This window comes from Malurus melanocephalus, unplaced genomic scaffold (assembly GCF_030028575.1).
Source record: "Malurus melanocephalus ecotype Western Australia unplaced genomic scaffold, MMel_1.1 scaffold_181, whole genome shotgun sequence".
In the NCBI taxonomy this organism is placed as follows: Eukaryota; Metazoa; Chordata; class Aves; order Passeriformes; family Maluridae; genus Malurus; species Malurus melanocephalus.
In genome coordinates, this window is record NW_026623413.1 from 1,235,870 (window position 1) to 1,262,523 (window position 26,654).

Genomic DNA, 26,654 nt, shown 5'->3' on the forward strand with positions numbered 1-26,654 from the left:
CTGATTATTAGCAGTGGATTTACTATCTTTAAAGCAGAATTTTGTCACCCAGCAGGAAATTTCAATTCTATCAGGCAGTGTCATTCACTTATTCCTTAACTATTTTTGACTTGATGGTTAATTATCAAGGAAGGCTTTGTTCTCAGTGGGCCTGAGGGCAGGGCCAGCGTGTGTCCCTCAGTCACAGCCAGTGCCACASCAGCTGGGACACTCTTCCTTTCTCAGGAAGGGATATGAACAACTCCTCCTTCACCCCCTAAAAGCAGCAAAAAATATTTTCCTCTTGTGCCTAAAWGGCCTCTCTCCAGGAGCAACCTGAACCCATCACCCCTCACCTTTTCCATGGGACTCYTTGTTAAAATTAAAGTTAAAATAACCTGGAGTTAACTCAAGTAAAGTAACTTTGATGATGTTCTGCAGTCAGGGCAGGCTGTCCCATGGAAATGATTTTGCAAGGGGCAGGAAAGAAGGGAAGGACAGGGACAGGGACAGGGACACTGCCCATGGTGAATCCCACTCTGCAGAGCTGTGTAGGGAACTGCACGGAGCCGTGGAGGAAATAAAGACATGATGAGTTCTGCAGCTAATTTCCTTGGTGCTTTGGAAAGTGTTGCAGGGAAGATATGATCCACTGTAATTACGGAGGAAGATAAAGACAAAAAAAGTTGATGGCAGAGTGCCAGAGCTGGGAACACCTGAACACCTGAGGAAAAGCAGCAGAGCTTCCCCAGCTCACTCTCAAATTATCCTCGATGCCTGAGCCATGAATATCACTGGGAAAAAGAGTCTGGAGAGCACAAACACAGCCTATTGCTTATCAGAGTGCAGCGCTGAGGAAAAGTGACAGCATGGAGGAGAAAGGGAATCTTGTTTCCATGGCAACTAAAGTTTGTAAAAAGTATCTAGAAATCAATGTCATCTTCCCATGTGTGCTCCATCCAGAGCCACGGAAMCAAAGCTCTGGGGCTGCAGAATCCTGAGCAATCCCCAGGAGAGCACGGAGCAGAGCTGCACTGGCTTTGGAACAACAGTGTCACCACCTGGACAAACAGCCTCACACGAGGCAGCACCACGCTGGCATCTGGAGAGGAGGAGGAAACCTCCAGAACAACCTCCAGAACCTCCAGAACAACCTCCAGAACCTCCAGAACAACCTCCAGAACAACCTCCAAAGGATCCGGATCAGCAGAAAGAGCCCTGAGCTCCTCCATGGCTGTTAAAGCTCTTTGTGAGCAACACAGACAGGGTCACTTCCAGCTTGGATGGGCATCTCTCACAATAAATAAATAAATAAAAAAAATAAATCTCTCACAATAAATAAAAAAAAAATATTTTCCTGTCACAGCACCCTCATTATTATCAAAGTACACAGGTGCCATGTGACCCATCTACAATGAAATTATGGTTCAAAATAYGTTCTGGCAATTGAGGAGAAGTGTTAATCTAAACTAGAGAAAAAAAAAAATCTGTCTCAGAAAAAAAAACTTGGTAGAAATGTATTGAAAACTATTCAGGGTGAACTGTGGCAATGACACGCATCTCCATWAATTCCAGAGCAATGAATTTAGCATTTAAGATAATACCTAATATCCCTGAGCTAAAGCAGCACAAATCCCAAATGGAAGAAGTTCAGAGATGAAGGTCCCGATGCAATGGGCACTCATGTTCCACTGAAGGTCTCCAGGAAATTCAAATAATACCTTCCACTCTTGACTTGTTTTCTGAAAGCACAGTGTCAGTGCTATTGAAAGAGGGAGAATGCAATGTGTTTATTATCCTACCTTTCATATCTRCAGGACAATTCTTTATCTGTGACCCAGAAACAAATTAAAGGGGCACTGTCATGTTGGATATTCTAATGGCCCTCTTTTCTCTGAGCTCCCAGCAATCAGAGAGTTTTCAGTGCCCAGAGGTTTGAACAAATTGAAGCTTTTGTTTGTTTGCTTTCTGCCTTTCACTCACTCCACAGAAATGAAACCAGTCAGGTCCATTTGCCTCCCTACAGCCCATCAATTAGTCCAGGCTGTTTGCATTTGGGCTTCCTGGGAAGACCAAAACACTATCAAATCTTTTCTTGTAGTAGTTTTGCAATGAACATTTCTGTTCAAATCATCCTTTGGAGATGGAAATCTCTAAAGAATGGATATGGRTCCAAGCATGTTGCTGAAAAATCCRGTGAGAATCTGAGATTGTTTCTTTGTCTTWGTGGGGGGATTGAAACAAAAACACCTCAGAGCATCCGAGTGTATATTAAATTGTTAAATCACCATGAAAAATGCCAACTAAACATGTTTTAGAGAGTAAAGGCCAGTCTGGTGGCCAGTTTAAAGCACTTTCACCAATTTTAAATGATGCCTTGAGTGGGTTTTGCTCCTTATGAGATGACCAGCAGCACTTCTACCCAGCCCCAGCTGTTTTAAACAGATTTTGAATGATAGGAAAAGTGRTATAATCTTCCCAGGCCTTAGTTTCCCATTTATTTTCAGGCATTATGGTAAATTGCAACCCCATAGTGCCTGCAAGCCTGAATCCATTCAGATTGGCAGAACACTTTAACAGCTCCAGATGAAAGGTGCTACAGAAGTGCCAAGTACTATCACTGTAATTATCATTCAATATACACTGATCAAAAGAATGAAATGTGAATTAGCATTTCCTATTAGCCCTACTTACTGCCTAAATGTTAAATATTCCTCCCATGGGCTCTCTCCATGAAAACACACAGGAGCTGTTGGTATTTCTCATCTGGCTACAACACTGATTCCCCAGGGTGGAGGAATGGAGGGATCTGAGGAGAGTCATCAAGTCAGGAGAACAACACAAGTTTATCCCACAAAAACCTGTCAGACTTCGTGGAGAAAGGGAGTTTGGAGCTGCTTTGTCTCTCTCATTCCTTCCCTTCTCACTCCTGGCAAAAGGATTTCTGCTGTTTTCCTCCCTGGGACCCCGAGACCTGCTCTGAGTTGTGCGTCTCAACCCAGAGGGATGGTCCAGTGTCCTCAAAGGCTGAGAAAGAGAAACATTTGGAGTAGCTGAATGAAATCAATGGAATTGTGCCAATTAAGACCCTCTGCAGGGCCAGGAAACTTCCTGGAACATTTGTTTTCCCCTTTCCCACCTGAGAACCACACAGTAGTCCATTTTATTTCCCCCAGAAGCACAAACTTCCCTGTTTATCCACCAGCCAAGCTTCCCACAGGAAGGAACAATGTGAGTCCAGAACACGTTTCAGTGGTGTTGGGGCACAGAAATCAGTGATTTGTGGCATTTCCCTCTGGGTGGAAGGTGCAGGTTAAACCAGGGGCTGTGCCTGGGCACTGTGTGGATGCTCATATTCTCCAGATTAACAGCACCAGGTTCCCTGGTGGCACATCCCAGTGCCAGCCATGCCCAGGAACGCTCTGCTGCCCAACCATGACCCTGGGACAATGAAAAACAACTTGAAACCCCACAGAAAATACAACACTTCTATAGAAAAGAGGCCTCGTGTGTGAATTAAGCTGTTGATGAGCCCTTCTGCTCCTCTTTTCTCTAAAACTGTCCTTCAGATAGCTGCAGGCTCTGAGCAAGAGACCTCCCTGGAACACACTCAGTTCAAAAAGGGAAAAAATCCATAGCCTGCCTTGCTGAGCCCCGTTCAGTGAAGCAGGTCATAGCACCATGTCTTTTATCCTGTCATTCCTGTCTCCTGCTTCGTGCACATCATAAATCCACAGCGGTTTGGACTGCAGCTCTGTGCTGAAATCTGACAGTCCCTCCTATCTCTGACCATGCTGCCTTCCAGTACTCCCCAGCTGCAAATTGCAGCTTTACTTACAAAAAAATTTCAAGATACAAGGTCAACCTCAAAGAATTAAACATACTTTTACAGTCAGCTTCACTTTCCAATCCCTGAGCTAGGGACCATTGAGCAGGGAAAAAGATTCCCTTTTTCAAAATGAAATTTATCCTTCATACCTTAACTAGAGTTTATCTCATGTCTCATAAAACACAAGCAAAAATTAAAGATCAAAATACCCACAGATTTATGTTAATCAGATGAAGTACAAAAATTAGGCAGAGGGCTCTAATTTAAAGAACAAGCAATTAGAAATTTGACAACATGAGGTGCTGGCAGACAAAGTTAGAAAGCCAAGGCACGTCAGCCCTGGAAACAAGGACTTGGGAGTCCAGGAACCCACTTATTCATTTTCACATTACAGCATCAATTTGGAGAATATTTAATTCTCTTGAAACTGAGGAGGATTTCAGAGAGGTAATTAGGAATAGCTTAGCTAGTGGTTAACACCAGGATTGGGAATTAGAAATGAAGAAATTCGGCTCAGAACATATTTTTGGGCTTTGGAGCATAATCAAATTTAAGTTAGTTAAGTTTTCCCTCCCTCACTTTTCCCAGCTGGAAAATGAGGGTGCAAAGAGTGAACCACCTTTGTGAAGAGCCTGGAAATCATCCACAAAAGATGCTTAAGGTACAAAGTCTGGGTGCTGAGCTGAAAAACCCTCTCTGAGGCCTCTGGATTCCTACTGAACAGTAGCAGGAGACTGGAAATAATGGCAAAGCCTCCAAATGACCTCATTCTTCCTCCAGCCCCTAAAATGCTCACAACCTCAATGCTTCCAAGCATGTCCTGCTGAAGAAGTGGTGACTGAACTGACAGTTCCATTCCCCAAGTAATTTCCATATTTCTTGCTGCCTCTAACACTGGTTACCCAAAGTCAGTTGCAGCTGACAGTTTAATGATAATGGCTTTATGTTTATATATCATCTGTGATCATGTTGCTATTCTCCTTAAATTCAATCCCTGTAAAAGGGGCTTTTTAATGTATGCAGCCACAGACCCAAATGATAGTAATTTTCCCTTTGAGCTGCAATGGTTTAGTAAACAATTACATTTCAATTAAAGAGGGGTGATCATGCCGAGGGAAGTGCCATTCCACTCTCCACATAATACAGGAACACAAATTCTCCAAAGTAAAATCATTATAATATAATTTACCTGACTGCTTTAAAAAAAATTGAAAATAGAGTGTATTATACACAGGCAAAAACTTGGGGAAAAAAATTCCTTCAATATCTTGTCCACAGCAGCTTGAACTGGGATCCCATTATTTAGGATTATGCTCAGTGAAGAGGAATGGCAGAAGAGCTCTTCACTTTCATCTCTCCAGGAGTTTCCATTTACTGCCATTAGTATTTAATACTTCATTTATCAAGGATTAAAACCAGGATAGATGGAGGAATGCCATGAGAGTAGCTTATGATGGATCACTGCGAATTCAGCTGTGTACCAAGCTCAGACAGGCAGGAAAACGGAAGGAAAACAAGTTCACATTACAAGCAACAGGAAAATTAAACCCCCACAAAATCCTACTTTTTTGTGACTATAAATCTGCATTATTAAAGGGCCTGAAGGGCAGAGGGATGACAGACAGAGCACAAAGCAGAGCTCCTGCTCCAAAGAATCACAGTCCAAGTGCAGGAGCACAGACACCAAGCAGAGGATGAAGGAACACAGGAGAACAAGGAGCTGATGCTCATCTGGGACTGACAATGAACCACCAGAGATTGGGCAGCCCCCACTGGCTTTGCCCTCAGAAACTTCTCTGAGAATTGCTTCTCTTCCAATCCAATTCACACAATTCCATGGATGGACAGCYTGACTGTGTAGCTTAGAGCTGCCATGTGTTTTGGGGGATTTTTGGAGCCAATGTGGTTTCAACAGAAGAAGAACTGAAGGGGTTTTGGTGCTCCTGGAAAGCAGATGATTAACACTAGAATTGAAGATTATAGGTCTGGAGAAAGAAATCYTAAATTCTATCTAGTAGAAGACAGAATACAGATGCTTCCCCAAGTTCTTTGGCAGTTTGGACTTTGCTTGGTCATTTCCCTAGAAAACAAAGTGAATTGGGCTCTATCAGAAGGAGTCAATAGATGGCAGTGCTTGATGGGATGGGAGCGAGTCCTCCCCAAGAAACCTCAGCAAATCCACCCCTGCACCACTTCCCTGCAAGGTGGGCACACTGAAGGATTTCATCAGCAGACTTTCACAGCTGAGTCCTTGAGTTTGATAAAACACCCCACAAATTTCAGATTTAACACATCTCCCACCTCCAGCTATTTGGATTTAACACAGAGAAGCAAAATGCTTCTCTGGGTTTTCCTAAAAGCAAAGCTTTAACCATTGGGCATGGAGAAGGGACACRTGGGTTTCTCCAGCCCTGGAGCATCCCCAGCTGCCCTCTGGGAGTGGAGACTAAAATCTGAACTCTGCCTTCTGAGAGCAGAACAAGAGGCCTCAGCTCAGTGACCACTTGGGTTGGAGCCTCAAATTTCTCATTCTACATCACCTCATACAGAGCTCTGACAGCATGGAAGTGAAAGGAGGGATTTACATGGAAAATAATTATTGTACAGCATGAGATAACCASGACTAGAGAAGATCTTTCCAAGTTTAAGAAGCTTCATTAAAAATTTSTTTTAGGAGAAGGAGTAAGAACAGTTAGTCACATATTAAAATAAAGAAATCTTAAGACTTGATTTTCAAGGTTATATTCGATWATTCAAAAACTACCAYGAGCTCTTATTTCCAAAAACCACAATGCCCAATTAACTRTAACCTGCCTTGCAAACTTCTGCAWGGGAAGGGAGCTCCCAAGGGAAGTTTCTGAATTTCCACCCTAGTTTGCTTTAGTTTAGAAATTTAAGAAAGCAACCGGGAGTGCAACACTGCCAAAATATCTGAATCCAACAGCTCCTGAGCTTCCCAGGCCCTTGGAGACTCAACAGCAGAAGGATGGAGATGTCAGGGAAGAACAATCAGCTGTAAAATATGAAAAGCTTACAATTTCCAAACCTACAACAGCAGGCTCAAAAGTAATAATCCCATTACCACTAAACTAAGGCACTAATTACTATTCCCAGTGGCTGGAGTGGACTGACTGCTAATGTTCCTCTGGTTAATGAAGGAAGGTGAGGGAGAATATATTTCTAAAGTCAGACATCTGCTGAAGGCTGGGCAGCCGCACCAACTGTACCTAATGAAGCCATTCATATTAATGCAGTGACACTCGGGGGGAGCAGGGGAGAAATGAGATGAGGGTGGATTTGAACTCAGAGAAGACAAATGTCATGTATTACCCGAGTGATGACTCCCCTTATTTAACCCACACTGAGTTACAGAGCTGCTCAAAGCAAGGAACTGCATCCCACGTCGGCTGTTCCACCACCAAGGGCTGACCTGAGCTGGAATAGCCTCTCTAAAAACCAAAAAAAGTATGATATATGCCACTGGAAAGGAATAAACAGCTTTTTATTTTCTTTGACTACAAGGACACTTAGAAAAATACTCCCAAATCCTCTGTCTTGTCAAGAATCCAGATTTTCCCATCATGTTTTGCCTTTTTCACCAACAAGCAGCAGCTGTTTAAGGTTCAAGGATACTCATTCACTGAGGTGATAGGTTCTGATGGTCGGAAGAACAATTTAYAGCACTAAAATAAACTCTTTGTCCAAACTGCTAATCATGACTCATTCACCAGTGCAAATGTTCTCAGGTGAACTGGGCGTGCTCAGACTTTTTTTTTTTCAGATTGCACCATTGCCTTTCCTTTGAAATTCTGGTTCTGCCTCCCTGGGTTTGGTAAGCAGCAGCTGAGTCTGTACAGAAGGTGTGGCCTGTATGGAGCAAACCTGCTCCAAGACATTTGTGTCTTCCCTGGGTAAAACTCCCTGATGGAGGAGAGCAGGGAGCGGGCAGGGGAGCCCTGTGCTCCTCACACTCCTCATGCTGGGTCAGAGCCAGGATTCAGTGCCAGCAAATCCCATTTTGGGGTTCCTGTTCCTGCCTGTCCATGGACACAGCAGTGCCCTTCCCATGGAGCATCAGGAGCGCTCTAAATCATGGGAGTGAACAACCAGTGACATCTCAGAGCCAAGGGATTGAAACCATGGAAAAAGGGTCCTGCTGGGACAGGATCCCAGGCTCTGGGCAATCCCAGCTTGGCAGGAGTCCCAGCAGTTAATGACAGGTTCCTCTAGAGGAGCTTTTCTTTTTTCTCTGTAGGAGTATGAGCACTCAGGAATGCACTGCACCAGGACTCACCAAGGAAACCTCTCCAGGAACGTGTCCCGAGTGAAACAACTCATCCAAACTGCTCCAGATCCCATTTAAACCCTACTGCTCCACCAGGGTACATTTACAGCTGCTGACAGTATCTAACACCACCCCATTTCTGTAAAAACATATACATGCAGCACTTCTTTTCTCAGGTGAGCAAGTTCCTCTCCCCCCACACTGATTAGGATCCCCAGCACTCCTGCAGAGGACAGACACTGACCGTGACCCGGAAAGGCGTGGTGGCTGCAGGCTCCATGGTGGGGTTCTTGTCCGCGATGCCGCTGGGCATGCTGCGCCTCTGCCCGCACCTCTCCGGGGGGGACTCTGGGGACAGACACAAAACAAGGGATGGTTACAAACCCAGGAACACAGGGACAGCCCAGGAACACCACAAAATGTGGCATCTTCCTCTGAGATATCCCTGCAAACGAGCCAACGCAGTGACCCCATGGATTCTGCTCGCATTTCCCCAATCTGCCTGCAACAACATTCCATCAGCAAGACTTTCTCCTTCAACAATTAGCATTTTTTATACAACTGTAAGCTTTAGATAATGCCTGACAGGTTGGCATTATCATTATTTCCAGTCTGCAGATGAGTAAACAGAAACTGCATTGAGATGAGTGAGAATTATATGCAAAGTACAGATTGGTGCACTSGTGGATTTGATCCTCCTTGGGGAAACTGCTAATGGGGTTAGAGGCACAGGATGCTTAAGTTACCTCTCTAGTTCCTCCAGCAATTTGCTTTGGAACCAGGAAAAAAATTATTAAATCCTACTTTTGCTAAAGTATAAAATGAGGATAGGAATACTTACCTCCTTCCCCGTCACCAAGGAAGGGAGGGGGCTGAAAAGGCAACAAATATTAACAAATATGCCCAGCAGTGAGGAGATTCAGAAARTTGTTAGGACAGGTCAGCTACAGCATAGTAAGGTGGTGGTTCCTCAATTCACGAACCCTGTTTGAAAGCACCATGAAACTCAGAAAAATAGATTTGTTTCTAAGCTGCCATTCAGGGATGCTCAGACCTTGTAACAAGCTTCCCTTCCCCAAACCATTCCAGAACYCTCCTTAGCCAAACACTTCCATGGAGTTTTATCCTCAGCAAGGTTCTGCCTTTGCCAAAGCCTGCCACCACCTGAGATCTGTAAGAAACAACAAACACCAGCAATTCCACCCAAAAATTCCTGAGATGTGTCTTAAACTATTTCAAAAGCTCAGATTGAGATTCCAGCCATGGACTGGCTGAGGTGCCAGCTCAGTGACATCTCCCTGGGTTGCCACGTAACCTGTGTGAAATTCAGCCACCCAAATCAGCAGCTCGCTGCCTTTCCAACCTCCAGCCGAGCCTTCAAATGTCTGGGGCACTTTCTCTGCAGAAAGCTGCACTTTGAATGTCAARCAGTAAAATCCTTTGGTGTCATCTCCTCTCAGAAGATTCAGGCTCCCACCCCATTCCTTTGAGCCTTCTTTTGTTTTTGGGCTGTCATAAAGGAACTTCTTGATTACAGAAGTTTGAAAGCGAGCTCGAGATGACAACTGAAGAAGCTGCTTTGCATTTTCCTAATGACCGGAAAAATCAACATTGTTTAAAGCATTTCTCACACACCTGGCTGGAAAACAGGAACRGTGGCATTACGAGAAAGGCAGCAACAAAAAATTCCTTTCCCCATGTGCTCCCCAGCCCCAAACACTGCTCAGCACCAAGGGAAAGACTTGTATGGGGTAACAGCCCCCCGAATTAGCTTCCTACTCATTGTAGGCAGAGCTAGCAAACACGTCAGTTTGACCCAGACCAAAACACAGAGCTGGCCTAGGACCTAAAGCCTGCTATAATTATTAAACTTCTGGTTTATAAAATGTTTGAAGCCAAATTTCCATTTTAGCTTCGTTTAAGCACCGTGGGTTTTACTGCAAGGAGAGACATGTTACAAAACCCTCTGTAAGAAACCAGAAATAACCAGAAGGAGGGTTGGGTGTGGGTGTTGGGGGGAGCTGTTTGTTTTAAAAGTTAATAAAAATAGCTTACAGGTAAATTAGTAACTCCAGGAATGTACAGCAGAACAGCTTTACATGGTGAGCAGTACGAATATAGAAAGGTTGAAGTGCCCTTTTTATTTCTGCAGGGCTGGAGGCACCATCTCAGGCTGGGTCACTGTGCCACGCTGCCACAGCAAGCCCAGGGCCATGTAAATGGGCACTGTAAGCCAATAATAAAAACGCTCCATGGTTACTAGAGGCTGAAAATGTCTTAATTTGCAGCAGAAGATATTTTGGTTAAGCACTGGAACCAGTCCCATCGTGCCATGGACAGTTACTGGAATTGATGGTCCAGGGAGGGAGAGCTCTGCCTGCCCAACGAGGTCCAGGGACAATGGGCTTCCTTCCCTCCCCTCCCCTGGGGCAGACAGATATCTCCTGAAATCCCTTCCAGCCTCATTTTCTGTGATTTCTGACAAATTTGCCCACTTGTGCATAAAACAAGCAAGCTACAAGAAATGAGATTCATTGTCTGATTTCAGCCTTTTCTTCCCAACCTCTCCTGAACTTCCATCTCTGACTGGGCAGACTCGGTGGTAGTTCTGTGTCACAGAGGGCCCAGGGCTCACCCACAGCAGAGAGAGGACAAACAACAGGGCTTCCTGCTTTTCCAAATATTTACACAAGGCTGCAGTGTTTTGGGTTTCCCCCTGTGCAGAGTAAAATCTTCAAAGAGAAACTTCCTTGGAATTGTCAATGCCCTGAAAGCTCTCCCAGRTTGTCCCACACAGCTGGGCCAACACACTGCTGGCTGTGCAAGGCACCGGGAGGCTTTAAAGTTGAACATATCCCATTGCCAGGAGGACACACAGCACTGCAAACACTGCACATTAATTTAGAACCTCGGGCTTATGGGTATTTCTGAAACTGCTTCTGTACAGTAATAAACACATTTGGTTTGTTAACTAATTCAAGGCACTGGAACTGACAGAATAATTAATCCTCACTCCACTCTTCCATGCCTGTTTTTCACGCTGTGGAATCGCTGTGGAGCAGCACAGCAATCCCCCAAGGCTCCAGGACGGCAGCAGAACAGGCTGTGAGGAGCTCCTGGCACCCAAAATCTTGTTTAACCCACCCAACATCACTGCCTTCTTTGATTCAGCTTCTCAGACACTGCTCCAAGCAGGTTGTCATGTGTAACAAACACACAAACAACTATTACTACTGTTTACTTCTCACTCAGCAAGTGACGTTCTTACATTTGCATTACCTGCTCCTGTGAATCCCAACCAGTCCAAGAGATCATCAGGATTGGGCTCTCATTAGGGAGAATAAAACACAGAATAAAACACATGAACTCCTTGTGTTTGTTCATCTCCCTTCACGCTCCCCCCACCCCACAATTCCAGGGATCAGCCAGTGGAGGAGACAGCGTGAACAAAAGCAAAGAGAGGCAGCTGGAAGGAATAACAACAAGCAGGTAATTCCCAGCAAGGTGATTTCCTGATAAGAACCTGCTCCAGCTCCAACAAGAAAGGGAGGTCCAACCTGAGCGCTGGGAGAGAAGTCAGCGAGGAGAAATCACCTCCCCGAACTCACCACAAGGAAGCGGAGCTCGCCAGCAGCGCACATGCCATGGCACTCGGAACGAGCCACGAGCGACACAAGGAGAGGTGGTGACTTCATCAGAGGCAGCGAGAAGGGAGGAATGAGCGGAATGCCAGAGCAGGCACAGCACAGCACCGGACACACGGTCCTGCTCCCACCGCCTATGGGATGGAGCCTCTGGAGCGCAAGAAACCTTCCCCAGGTGCTCTGGAGGTGACGCAGAAAATTAAAGGTTCATCAGGAGCCAGGGCTGGTGGGAAAGGTCCTGCGGGCAGCCCTGGAGAGGTCAGGCTGTTCCCAGCCCCGCACGGAGCTGCTCCCAGCTCCTCCCTGYTCTGCCCCACCGGGCACTGCCCGACATCGCGGCTGCCCCAGCGCCTGCCAGGGTGGAGTTTCTGTGAAACCAGAGCGAACAGGAATTACCGGTCTCCTGCTCGTACAATTACAGGCCGTGAATTAATTTTATTGCTTAATGAATTTAGGTGTTATTCCTCTAATTTCTGCATTATCTAATGCGTTCTTATTACAAACCCAAGAGAGGAGAGGAGGAGGCTCAGTGACAGTGATTTAACATGGCTCACGGTAGCATTTACAAATTGAGAACCATCCCTGGAGAACAGGTATCTGTAGTGTCTGTGTGATTCCAGATACTCAGGAGAGCCTGCAGAAAAATCTACATTTCAGACAGCTTTGGGTGGCCACAGAAGCCCAGGAGAAAAGATGGATCTTTAGTCTGAATCCGTATGGGGATTTAAAAGGCACTTTTAAAATGAGGAATAGACAATGACAGAAAATAATAAACACGGAGCTGAGCCAACTTTCCCCTTCACGAGGCGTGAAGAACTTTTGAGTGGGAAGCAGAGATGCCAAAATGTCTGATTTCCAGCAGACAGAGAAGCTGTGAGAGGTTATGAAAGCCCTTCCTGCTCCCACCAGCTGCAGGGCCACCTTTGTGGTTCAGTTACCTGCAGAAGTATCCATTGGAACACATCACCCAAAGCCCTGCTGAGCCACAGCCAATTCCAGTTGATCCCTTACAGCAATATTATGACCATTGTGCCATACAAAATTAATTAAAATCCAAACCTTTATTAGCACTAAAATAGACTTTTGAATGAAAATGGTCATGAARCAGAAGTTTAGGGCAGGTACTGGGGCTCTCTGAACAAGCAGAAAAGCTGAAAGCAAAGCTCAGGAACACAGAGAGGGTTTTCTCCAGGCTRAGGGAAGTTTTGTCACCCCTCCTTCTTATGTTAGAATAACATTATTTCTTTTGGCATCTCAGAATCTCTGGCTWAAACATTCATAAACTTCCATAAAGCCCAGCAATCCCCCTGGCTGTACCCACAACTCTTCCACATCAGAATCACTGATTTACTCCCCACTCATTTCATGCTCCAAGCAGAAATAGTTTCACATTTTCTCATGCTCTCATGACCTTTCCAGACAATTAAGGACACTGTTTACAGAACTACAGCTTGTAAAAAACCCTCTCCCTTATCTAACTGCTTACACACAGAACAAAAAAATAAATTGGGATCATTACTTGCCTTCTGGGCTACACTTTGGCACAAAATACTCAGAATTAAACAACTGATTCTCTGCCTATAGCTAATGCTCCCCAGAGTGATGACAACAAACTGATCCAGATTCTCACCAGCACCTTTGTTTCCCCCCAGGTGATTTCAGTGTTACAAAAGCACCGTGTCCAGTGTGCTTCTGACTCAACTGTGCCCMTGTCTAAAAGCATCAAAAGGCACCTGAAGCACCACTTAAAGACTCACAATCCCTTGCAGCTCCAAGAACAGTGCCTGGGACGGTTGTGTGAACTGAAGAGCCGTGTTCAAATCAGCTAAAAACAGAAAACAAATCCTAAAAACATCACGCCACACTGATTCCTTYAGCTAAAATTCATGACCATCTTCTCTCAAAGTGGGACTAAGTCTGAAAGAAGAGCTTTTCCTTTGTTAAATAATGATTTGGAGTGACACTGACCTTTGCCACAGCAYGCTGTGCACTTTAATGGATCTCTCCTCATCTCTGTGTCAGGTTCCTGGATATCATGTACTTAACATTCCTCATCCTGCTCCGGAGCCAGGGCTATTAATGGCTCTTGAATCCAGTACTGAAAAAAGCTCTGCAATTTTCCTGAGTACTTGATATGTATCTATTCCTCTATTTTCTCTAGGATTACCCAGGAAGAGAACTCTTTTCCCAGCCGCTTTTTGATGTGTGCAAGCAGCAGAACCTTTTTCCATGCCTTCCTGTGGGCTTTGGCTGCCTGGTGCTGCAGCTCCTTCTCTCCAGGAAAGCTCAGTGGGATTTCCATCCCCCAAACAACCTCCCCAGCAGCGGGATGTGACAGCCACAATCCCAGTGCTTCACTAGATGGAGCTGGAGGCCCTTGGCTGGCCAAGCGCTGCCATCCCCGGCCCGTCTGAACGCAGGGAATTCTCCAGGTGTGGTTTAGCTGCAGAGTCACTCGATGGTCAGTGAGTTAAGGGCTCTTTTTCTGCTTTTTCCCTGCTCTTTCCCTGCTGTGGAGCCGGGCACTCTGCCCTGGCACTCTGAGCAAGTCCTGCCCCCCAGAAATGCACAGGAAACACATTCTTTACCCGAGGAGACAGATTAAATGTATTTGCCAAAGAAAAATTACTCTCCAAGGGTAAAAGGGAAAGAAGAGAATAGCACTAATGGGAAAGGAAAGCTGAGGTAATTCTCACCACGAGGAGTCTGAAAATACACAGAGCTGAGATCAGAGCAAATCCACGTGCAAAAGGCACAGCTGCAGGTCCCAGAGCTGGTGCCAGGGACAGAACATGAGGCATCCACACAATGACCCTCCCTTTCTAAAGATAAACAGCAAATCATGCTGATGGAGCAGCCTGTTGTACAAACTCCATTTTACTGTCTGGTATTTTTTTTTATATATGTATATATATTTGGTATTTTTATTCTTTCTTTATTAGTCTCTGAAATAAAATATGTATGATATTTATCTTTCTCTGGTATGATACCCACAGAACAAATTCCTGCTCTGCTTACGGCATATCATTAGGAGCCTTTCTCCAGGGTGAAATTGAAATCAAGCTCAGGCTTAAAAAATACATCAGAAAAAGCTGAAATCCTATCCTGGTTGGGGGCCAGATTGTGGCGACTGCCAATACCCTGGTTAAAGTGGAAAGGATGATAAAGCGAAGTGGAACATCAGCTTCCTCCCATGTGATGATAAAGACAAGCAACACGGAGTGTGGAGAACAAGGAGTCAGCTCTGGGGAGATTTAAATTAGGCTCATCCATCATGCTGAACCTTCCTGCGAGATTCTGCTCTGTCACCACGCTCCTTCTTGCAGCACTTTATCCACAGAGGCAATCTGAGGGCAAGGAGAAACTTCCATCTGCTGAAATTCCTGTCTGTGTCAGCCAGAAGTGTCACCTGGACACAGCACCCAGGACAGGGTGGCATCTGTCCCTKCCAGGGCTGCTTTGGGACTGGTTTGGGGCCAGTTTGGGGCTGGTTTTGGGTTTTTTTGTGGCTTTCCCCCAAACTGACTGGCACAGCTGAGCTCTCAACYAGGCTAGGACAACCCCCTTCACATGTAAACACCCTCAGGATAAATTAAAAACTTCACACTTTAATTCCCAAGCTATTTTACCAGCCAGGCATGGTGGCTGCTGGAACAGGTCTGTACTGGTAAAATGCAAATTAAATAAATAAATACTTAATTTATAAGCATGATTCATCAGAGGTTTCATCTTCTACAGCAAAGAAACAGATGTTCTATTGATGGCACTTCATTAGAGAGATAAATGGGGTCACACACGTATCTCTGTTCACATCCATCTGCATAATAGACCAAACATTAAGATTTGAGTTTCACATGGTACATGTGGCTCTTGCAGCAGCCTCAGAGACTCTCAGTGCCCAGAGCCAACCCACCCACCTCAGGCTGCCTTAACAGCCAAGGAAAGCAGAAGGTTGGGATTTAACACTGACTGCTTCGGATACAGCTTCATTGGATTTTGAGTAACTGCGTGAAAATGATTTTTGGTAGGTGCACAAGACAATATCTGTCGGGAGGAAGCAGCTCAGAGTAGCAGCAACAGCAAAGTCTGAACCACTGCTCTCCCTCCATTGCACTTCAGGAGGGTTGGGGTTAGGGATGGGCTTTTCTGGTTTTCCCAATGTTCACTCAGGAGGCCTAAGAGCTCCCCCAGCAAACAGAAACACATTTCCATTCCTTTAACACGCATTAATAGAAGATAATGCACATAAGTGAGTGTTATTTTTTGCACAGATGTGCCTTTGCAGTGTGTGCACAGGCAGGTGTGTCTCTGCACACCTGGGCAATGCACCCCTGTGCCCAAAACACTGCTGAGAATCCATCCCTGCTCACTGCTGCTCCCCATCCATCTCTCCCTGGCTGCTCAGACTCCCTTAGCGATTGTTTCGCTATTGGAAATTGCAGAATGTAAATCCTAATTTATTGTGACTGATCCTTTTATTTCCTCTGGGGGTGGGTGGGTATTTCTGCTCGTCTCCCACAAACCTGCTCTGCAAACACTCGCAGGTGGCAGCTGCACACTCTCACTCTGCAGTTTTCAAGCAAACAACACCAGTGCCAAGGAGAGACAAGTAACATTAAAAACCAGGCATGTTTTCACTTCCCAACCTATTTTGGAAACAGGAGGGAGCAGGAGGATGTTCTTACCTACACCAACACTGACATTTGCGTTTTCCATGCTTAAAAAATATGCCAGGTCTGTGTCAGAACTCCTCCCTCCACTACTGCCCTGAAATCACTCCGAGGAGCAAATGGGCACTTGAACAGCAATGCTGCAACCCTGCAGAACAATTCAGCAATTCACTGACCAACCTTCACCTTCTGGGGAGGTTAATGCACCCCATGCCACTCTCTGAAATTTTAGTTTGGTGTTCACCCAAATTTCAGCTGATCCTAGAAGCAAAGTTATGTAAATGAACACCAAATGTTCTCACTTCAAACACACCAGCCCCATCAAAATGTGTTCCTGTCTAAGGATATAAAGGTAATAATTGGTAACCTTTGACTGCTAAAAATGTAAAGGGAAAATATCTTTCATTTAAAACTTGCTCGTTTGGTTACCATGGACACTGCTTAATCATGAAGGATGACTATTACTTGTTCCTATAGAAACCAAGAAGCTTAAGAAGCATCCTGTAATTTAACTCCAGATGCCAAATTTTACACCAGTCCACCTATTACCACATTTGGATACTTCAGAACAAGCTCAGGCTTGATCCCTGACTCTAAAAGAAATTCACTGATGCAGAAGTGCTGTAAAAAATCAAAAATATGAGCATATAAGGTACAAAAGAAACTTGCACTTCACATAAATTGGTTTCTTCAAAAGGAAACATTAAGTGCTCTGCATCTGAGGATTCCTCTTTCAGTGCAAATGTTAATGAAGCAAAACTTTGCTCATCCTTATTCCTGTCAATGTTCTCCAAGTCTATACAATCTCTGGGCATGTTTTTCCTCCAATTGAATGCTTCAAGGCTCAACTTAAGATGAACTTGTGGAGCAATGTGAGAGGCTGGGATTCCTAATGAACCACCAGGAGCTGATTGTGGTCCCAGGCTGGCTCTCCAAACCAGACCTGCAATAAAAACCTGCCCATCATGGATGGAAAAAGCAATGGACAGGAGAAACCTTCCAAATTCAGGCCATGCTTTGCTCTAACCAGCCTTTTAGAGTTTCTGCTCATTAATAAAACCACAACGCTTGTCTGGCAATGCTCATCACCTCAAAGCTTTACCTTCAACACCAAAGAAACATCAGACAGAATCATTCTCATGTAAATCTGAGGGGGAAAGGCTTCCAGAAATTACCAGTGGCTGACTCTGCTGCTTGACCCTCACCAGCTCTAGATGGGGAATGAATTCACAGTTCTCAAAAAGCCACCCATTTTTTACATTCTCTGATCCCAAAGGGGCCTGAGGAAACTCAGTGTATAAAAACCTGACCCTGAGGCTGCACAAACCAGACACATGAAAAGGGAAGTTCTGTGGCTTGTGCACCTTTTTTAATAAGCATATACACAAACACACAAACATTTCGTGTCTAAAATATTCTCTGGAGTGTTGAAAAGGAAAGCAAACTACCCTCAGTAGCGTCAGAGCTGAAAAAAGCAAAACTGATAAAGCCCAAATGAGAACGTTCCCTGACCCAGCTCGTTCCCATCTCTATTGAGAGCAGAGTGAATTAAAGGATTAGAGAGTGCCTTCAGTGCAATAACTTAGGGGATTAGTGGCACACTAGAAGACCTTCAAGGGAAATACAGGTTTAAAAGCTTTAAAAGGCAGCTCTGTGTYTAAATTGTTTGGACTGCCACAGCTGTAAGGAGACAAACTTACTCTAATACATGAGTGATCATTAAAAGTCTGCTGAAAGCCCTCTAAGCATGTTTTTGGAAGCAATTCTAGTTTGGACTCAGACCAGGGTTTTTAACCTCATTCCCATTTATGGGAATGGCTTGTAGATAAAAACTCATTCGGCATTACTCGAGAGCAAATCTGCTACTTATTTCCTTTCAGCCTCTCTTAGGAACACCGTCAGGGAAAAAAGAGGGGGATACCAGAGGGAGAGGGCTGGAAACAGAGATAAAGGAAAAGATGAGCAAAAAGTGACAGCGCTCCTCAGAGATTCCCACTGGTGCTTCCCAGGGGGAGTTTGAAAATTGGATCCATTTTTGATCTCGTAGGAATTTTCCCCAGAAAACATTCACTAAATGTGGATGTTCCTGCATTTCTGAGGTGTCTGGAGGAGGTGGTGCAGGTCAGTGTTTGCTGGAGCAAAAGGAGTCGAGGCACTGCTGCCACCTCGCTCCTGCTGAACAGCCAGTCCAATAAATTTGCCTCCAATAAATACACTCTAAAATTTTGCTTATTAAAGGGATTCTGAGATTTAAGCATTGTTTAACATCAAAACAATTCCAGAATTCCTCCATCATGCACCACTTCCCAAGTCATTAAATTTAGTCTCGATTTTTACTAGACAATGAAGCATTGAACAAACACAGCAAAGTCTCAGCTGGAGCACTGGTGCTAAAAATAGCACAGCTGCCAGTGAATATTTCCTATAAACAGCACAGCTTAAAACATTTTGCATATCTTTTCTATGGGCATCTGTCAGCCATGCTATTAAGATTTCAATGAAAACCTGCAAGACTTCTGTGGTGAAACAGAAAATGCCACAAAAGAGACTTGAAAAACAAAGCAATGATCATTAAAAAGTGCAAAGCAGGAAGGTCTCCTTTTCCTGACATTTAAAAGACGCCACCCTTGCAAAAAAAACCCAAGCCTATTGCTAATATTTATTACAGGGCTCCTCACTTTCCTGCTCCCAGCCCTTACATGAAAAACAAGAGGTGGAAAGGGAGAAATTCCACATGGCATTCCTTGTCCAACATCACTTTTTGTTAACGTGCTGCAGRACAGATTTTCTGCAAGGAAGGATTAATGAGAGGTGAGTGCAATTTCAGTTGGCTTTAAATATAATAAAACAACCTTAGTTGTTATGTCACTCTGGGACATGCTGGGACAATTTTCCAGTCCCTGCTTCCCTTGTGCCAGGCGAKTGCCTGAACCTCCAAGGTATTGATTATTTGGGGATCAGCTGATCTCTCATTTATCACTCAAAAGGTTTTGATTTCGTCAAACAGAGAGAAAAAGACTAAATTCCAGCTGTTTTCAACAGATGTGTATCTGAATAGCCTGTGCTGAGAAAAAACCCAGCCTGACCTTGGTGTCCCAGCTCAGTGTTTGGTGCACTGAAATTCTGGGCTTTGCTGAAGATCAGTCAGTTTTCTCTTCACAGCAGCCATCAAAGGAAAGGAAGAAGAAAGCCTTTTTAATAAAAACCCTTTTCAGAGAACACCTTGAAAAGCATCTGTGATAAACACAACTAAGAGCAAGACATTTATGTCCGAGGCTGACAGCGGCAGAACTATCAGGAACACCAAACCTTCAAGATCAGGAACTCAAATGTTCTCAAATTCTCCGGGCTTTGATGACAACTGACTGCCCGCAGAGTTTTACACAAGAAAGCCCTGAAGCCAAAGCTGCATTTGGCTCCCAGATGGGACCGTGAGGGGTTTCTATCAGCAAAGGGAATTTTCAGAGCGCTTCCTGCTGATCCCATTCCTTCACTGAGCCCATGAGGAAGGAGAAGCAGAGAGAYCCTGAAGAAAGGCACGAGCCCAAGTGCAGCACAAGCAGGTGCTGCTGTCACTGAAGCTTTTCCTTTTCCCCTCTCTGTCTCCCAAGTTCCTCGCACTGTATCACTGGGTCACCTGGGAGTAACTGTAATTATTGCCACAATTCCTCCCCCAGCCCCGCACAGTTCTGTGCTGAACAGATGGCCCAGAGGTTCTGCAGGTAGCTTTTCATCTAACTAATGTTTACCTGCAGCATGTCCTGACTCTCTGTGGAGAGCAGAGCCGGSGGTTTCAGGCTTCTCCTCATTCCAGCAGTGGTTAAGAGAGCACTGTCTGCTTTATCCACTCTCAAACAGCCCTGGTTTAAATGTGCTGGAGGCAGGATCCCATCAGCCTTCCCCTCCTGCTCAGATTTGCCCTCCCCATCAGGTTCACTGTTCAGATATTGCAGCCTGACCTCCCAAAGGGACAGCGTGACAAACACACCAAAAAGTGATGAATGTGTTAAAGGCATCAGGGCTGACCAGAGAGCTCCAGAGCAGAGGATGCCATCACATGAACCATTGAACACACGGCTGTCACTGCCAACAGCTCAAAGTCCTGGACATTTTTCCGCACACTGCAGCAGATTGGCTCCATCTGGAGTCCCACACAAAGCTCTCCCCTCCTTCCCTTAGATCCTTGCACAGAAAATGCCAACTGTGCTCCCTTTGCCCAGCTAAAAGCACCAGAGCAGCACTTTCCTGAGGGAGTGGCTCTCTTTGCACCTCAGGAAGCAAAACCCATTTCCCAAACTGGGTTTCAGCCCTGCCAGAGCTGTTCAAGCTGTAACCCCTTTTCCTGCTGGTCCTGGGGCAGGATGGGCTCTGTCCCCTGTCCCTACCAAGGGCTGGGACAGCAGTGTCAGAAGGGCAGGTGTGGGTGGCTGTGTGTGGGATGTGGCAGGACAGGAATGTTTTTAAACACAGCTCCTGCATGCTCAGAGCCTGCTGGACATAAAGCAGAGGGGCTGAAAGGACTGTCAGCCAACAGGAGCACCCCTGGGTGCTCCAGCCTCAGCTCCAGCAGCAGGCATTCAYCACCCAGGATGGAGAGAGCACAGGGAATGGTCCCACAGGACGGGGATCCTGCACCAGCAGGGATCTCCTGCTCCCTGGTAAATGTGTGATGATTGCCCAGCTCAGCAGAATCCCTGGCCAAAAGCAAACTGAGCATCTGCTGAAGCGACATCCCTTGGAAAAGATGAATTTCCAGGCAGCACTGCTCCACTGCAGAGCCACGGGCTCACCTGGGCCCGATGGGGATCCTGGGGACTGTGGAGGGCAGAAAGAGCCAAGAGGATGTCTGGGAAACACGCGTGGCAAAGCAGACATTGCCAACTCCCATGAAGTAACTCCAATCTGCCTGAATTTATGGCAATCTCCCAGTAAGGATTCCTGATCTYTGAGTATCCCAGCCAGACACAGCAACTCCACTGCAGATCAGCCTTTGAGAGGGGACCCTCAGCTCCCTCCTTCATCCACACTTGTAGGGTTTGGAATCCAACATTACATCATCCCCTAAAATCTAGAACCCCCTTCTGATTTCTGCATTTTCCACAGCCCCCTACAGCATCTTGTTCATCAATCTCCCAGTGGGAACAAAACTGCCAAGGAAAGTGTTCCTGTTGCATTATTCCAGCATTTCCACCACCCAGTCCAGATGGCAGCGACTCCAGCCTGGACCAGGCTCCCCATGGCCCTGCTGTGTGACACCACCAATGCACAACAAAATTGTATCAAAAATACAGAGAAAGTTCTCATCCAGCTTTGCAAATCCCTTTCAGATGTACAGATAAGAGGAGCTCAGCTAGTGCTGAGAGGCAGGAATCCCAGAGACAAACACAAAATACTCCAGGAGAGATCAACAGCAACAAGATTTCAGCTGGTTCAAATCCAATTTTTTACAAACTTTCGGGCTGATTCCCATTTCCATCAAATCTGCCTGTATATTCCTCATGTTCCTGACAAATTATGCCATTAAGTTCACATTGGGTTACCTAAACGAAACTAAGCACATTTAGWTTGTCACAGTAACTGAAATGACAGTAAAATATTTTGGTTTTGCACAGCACACAAATAAAGAGGGAAAGGGAACTGGGACATGTTTGGGAGTTTACAAACATTCCTTCCTGACAGGCAAAACAACAAAAAAAATCGTGCAAGAAAACCACTGTCTGCTTAAAGGAAAAGTTGAAGCTCAGGGACTGATTTAGCTTCCTATTGTTTTCTCAGCAATGATTCAAAATCCTTAAAAACGTCCTGAGTGCCAGGAAAAGAGGAAAGAGGACATTGCACTGAGCTAAATCTTGCAGTGCTAGAGCTGAGTTTAAAATCCACTTCGTAAATCAGAATTAACTGCAGTGAGAYAGTCCAAGCCTGGATTTGCACAGACACCTGATGCAATGCTGCAGTTGTGCTTTTTAGTCACACAATAACAWGAAAAAATGCATTGTTTTCAATTAACGGCTCTGCTTAAGTTCCCAACATGATAAATAAACCAGGATTGCCAGACTGGAGGGCAAACACAACCCTCTCCCCTCCTTTCCGAAAAGATTCAATAGGAAAAATCACAGACTCCCGCTTTCTGGCTGTTTTGACGACAGGCAAAAGAACCAATAAACAGTTATTTCACACTAGAACAGAAAGGMAGAATGGCTTGTTTTAAAAATGCAACTGGGTCAGAAGCTGCCTCCAGTAGAAGGAATGGGCTGCCTGAGTGAGTGTGCCTACAGAAACATCCCCCTGTGGACCTCCCTCCTGCTGCTGAGGACAAACAGGCCCTTTTAGAGCAGGATTTTTAAAAGTGCAAAGTGATTTGGGGCTTCGAGTCCCACAGGCTCCTGCAATGCCTTGGGAGCACAATCTTTAGGCGCTTTGGAAAATCCTACCCCTAAACTGTTCTCAGCRTTGTCATCTCAACCCCCTGGTGACWCTGAGCTCCTGAAGAACAAGAAGTCCCAACAACACATCTCTGCAGGGAGGCACCATCTCCTAAGCACGGCTTTTCCAAGCTCTGTAAGCATCAAYTGGGCCTCCAAACATCTCATAAAGCAGTTAAATTCATCACACAGACRGAAAAGCTGAGCTGTGGTTAGTCAGGCTGGGTTAGTGACCCTACACACGCTGCCCAGCCCCTGTCCCTCGCACTGACCTTGTGGCGAGCCCGACCCGCTCCCGGGGCGCGGGGCCAGTGCCCGTCCTCGGCCCGCTCATCCTCACCTACCTACGGCAGAGCAGCGGGCTGTGCACGGCAATTAAAGAGAACTGTGGTTGCAATTACCCCTGCTAAGCCTGTTCCGGCTGCGGGATCTGCTTCGCTGTCTCTGAAGTCGTGACCTCCGGAGCAGTCGGTAGTAGTAAGACGGTCTCCCAGAACTTTTCCTGCTGTTCATGGACATTTTTGGATCTATTTTACACATACGCACATGCAGGCACAGGTTCACTCTCCCCTCTGGCACAGGAGCAAAACAGTCCCAGCGTTTTAATGAACTGGAGGGTGGTTCTTTGGAGTGGAAAGGGAGAGGGGGGAAGAGGAACTCTTCACTTGACACATTTAAAAAGAAAAACAACAAGAAGAAAACATAAAAGGGAGAGAGAGAGGAAAAAAAAAGCACGCGGCTCCAGAGTGCATGTCTCAGCTGAGGGAGGACTCGCAGCGAGCAAGATAAACTGTGCTAACAACTCCTGCCCCCAAAAAGATAAGCCTGCCGGAGTAGGAATAGGAAACCAGAGTTGGCCTGGGCTCCTGAAACGTGAAACACAGGCTGGAAGAAATCCTGGACTGGATCCTGTGGCCAGACAGCGCCATCTGATCAAAGCGTCCTGGAGCGAATCGCAGCTCCCTGCGCAGCGCAGCCCCGGCCCCGGCCGAGCCCCGAGCATCAGCCCCGAGCATCAGCCCCGAGCATCAGCCCCGAGCATCCGCCCCGAGCATCAGCCCCGAGCATCAGCCCCGAGCATCCGCCCCGAGCATCCGCCCCGAGCATCCGCCCCGAGCATCCGCCCCGAGCATCAGCCCCGAGCATCCGCCCCGAGCATCAGCCCCGAGCATCCGCCCCGAGCATCCGCCCCGAGCATCCACCCCGAGCATCAGCCCCGAGCATCCGCCCCGAGCATCAGCCCCGAGCATCAGCCCCGAGAATCCGCCCCGAGAATCCGCCCCGAGCATCCACCCCGAGGATCAGCCCCGAGCATCCGCCCCGAGCATCAGCGCATCGCCCAAAGGAGGATGCGGCTCTGCGGCGCGACGGATCTGGGAAAGGCTGACTTGGGGAAGGGGGTAATGATTTCCTGGCCATGGGACACATGTTAATAATCATCATGGAGCAAAAGCCCCGGAAAATAAAGTGAAATATGAGAGGGGAAAACTTTAATTAGAAGTTGAATGAACAGAGCTCCAGACTCCCCTGGAGGCCCATTTCCTTTCAACATTCAAACTGAGTTACAGCACATCCCACAAATTAGAGAAAGGGCCTWTTTACCATTTGGATCCTGATGGCAGCGAAGATTCTGCCTCCGGCTCATATTGCTCCATAAAATTACATTTCAATGGGCAGAATTAACACTTTAAGCCATGGAAGAAAATTAAACACAATACATCTGTCAAACAGATAAAAAATTTCATTCCACATTTACCGTTTCAAAAGGTCGGAGTGAATTGTCCAGAATCCTGCACCTAAGMTCCTTCCCTTGCTGGCACAAAAATGACTCTGAAGGAAGAGTGACAGAAAACATTTCAGAGACCCAGGATGGTGGCCAAGAACTTAACGCGTGGCTGCTGCCTCTCCCAGGCTGGCAGGTAACAGAGAAACCTCATCCGAGTGGGATGAGCTGCATAACAACATCTGCACAATAACTCTCTGTGTCGTGTCCTCGTTTTGTCATTTTTCCCAGATTTCTGTGCAAATTTATCTTGGTGGTGTCTCATGAGCAGACACAGGCTTGGATGAGCCCCGCTCCCCAAACAGCAGGAGCTTCTGCAGAAGCTGGAAAGCTTCCCTGGATTATCCTGTGTTGTACCTTCAGTAACAAGAGGCAGAAACTATTCCAATTCAGCAACTGAACCACAGCAGGAGTCCCTTCCCTACCACCAAAYATCCCCTCGAATTTTAAGATTTCACACATTTCGGGAGTCATGGAAAACACCAGAATTCTACAAAGCCTGTGTTTTGTTATTTCCATCGAGAAATAAATCCAGGCTGTGTTTCAGGGCCCTTCCAGGAGAAAAACCCAAATCTTGCTCTTCCTTGAAGTCCATGCCTGGTTTTGAGGCCACACGGAAGGAATTCGGCGCCAGCTTTCAGGCAGTGCAGGAATGAGCAATCGGGAGGGCAACGACAAGTTCAGGTCAAGGAGGCAGATCCCAGCTGGACAGCGGAGGCTCCCTGGCCCGGGAGGGGGATGCTGCACCGGGACATGGCTCTGGCTCCCACCGGCACTCACCAGAGTGGATCCCGGCAAAGGGAAAAGCCGTCACTGACCACACAATAATTATTTTTTTTTTTTTTTCGTATTTGGGTACATAAAAAAACCAAAACAAAACAAAGAAACAAAAAAAACAACCCCAAAACTAAACAAAACAGGGACAACCCTAATCCTTTTCCAGACGACCAGAGACTCATTCTGTGCAGCTGATTCAATTCCCAGACGGAGCTGAGAACATCCAGAAAACAGTGATGGGAAAGAGTGTAAACGCTGAGGTTTGGTTAAAGATTTGTTGTAGACAAGAACCCAAATATTCAGGTGTCTCTCTGCAATTTTGTGTCTTAATAACTGAGACRAAAGCTCTGAAGAGGATCTTTTACAATTATGCTTTTATAATATCTAAAAACCAGCCCATCCAATTTACTTATCCTTTTGTCAYTCCCAATAGCAAAAAAAGAGGCACTGATTGAAATGAAAGTTTAAACAAAACCATTTTAAAAGCTCACYCAAATTCAGATAATCTGAAAAGGAAAGGTTTGATTTTGCTTAACTGGAGTTGGGTGACTCATCCTGAAAGCACTGGGGATGTGGGAGAGGCAGGTGCTGGGATCTCCCCAAGCTCCRAGGGAATGTGAGCTGGGAATGCTCAGGGATCTTTATTTTTAATCAGCTTAGGATCTTCAGAAACATTCATACAGCTGTCCACAAAGCAGGAGAAGTTAATGAGGGACTATATTCTGACAAGAGAAAGCAGCCCTATATAAAAGCATAAAATAATGGTTGGAGTTGTGTTCCAGTTTCACCAGCTTGGCTCTTTCTCACTCAACATTTTTGAAGGCTTTAACTTCAGATGSTACAGAGCAGCAGGGAGGAAAATGAACAACCCACCTTGGACCTTTTCAATTAATCCAGCACTACTCTGTTTTCTTCTTTCTTTACTACTTTTTTTCTCTTTTAGAAAGCCACACCCTGCCACAAATGCTCTGTGTACAGCAGAATCTGCCACTCGTGAGCGTGGGATGACAAACTGCTCAGGAGGAAAGCTGACAACATTAAATCTCTGTCTCTAAAACAACAAATCCCAGCCTGGCTGCTCCCTCCGAAAGGCAGCTGGATGAGCTCAGTCACGCGGCTTTGCCGGATCTTTCAGGAAGAGGAGCAATTGCAGATAAATGCAGCAGTGATTTTTGGGGTGTTAACTCCTCCTCCCCAACACTGAGCACAAACCTAATCCATGGAGTTAAATATAATTAAATACATACCAAAGTGCAGTGAAATAT

At 45.8% G+C, this 26,654-nt stretch overlaps 1 protein-coding gene across 4 annotated transcripts in view; it reads right to left on the reverse strand.

Moving 5' to 3' along the window:
• DAB2IP (DAB2 interacting protein) overlaps positions 1 to 23,727 on the reverse strand; it is a 124,118-nt gene extending 100,391 nt beyond the window's left edge. Inside the window, exons 1-2 of one of the 4 annotated variants that reach the window (XM_057372951.1) lie at positions 23,231 to 23,727; positions 8,338 to 8,441 (exon numbers count right to left, since the gene is read on the reverse strand). In XM_057372951.1, the coding sequence (XP_057228934.1) occupies positions 8,338 to 8,441; positions 23,231 to 23,369 (243 nt within the window). In that variant the 5' untranslated portion in view covers positions 23,370 to 23,727. Of the gene's footprint in view, positions 1 to 8,337; positions 8,442 to 11,372; positions 11,394 to 11,701; positions 11,929 to 23,230 lie in introns of those variants that run through there. The other 3 variants (XM_057372950.1, XM_057372957.1, XM_057372952.1) reach the window with 3 other exon arrangements.
• Positions 23,728 to 26,654: the final 2,927 nt, after the last annotated feature.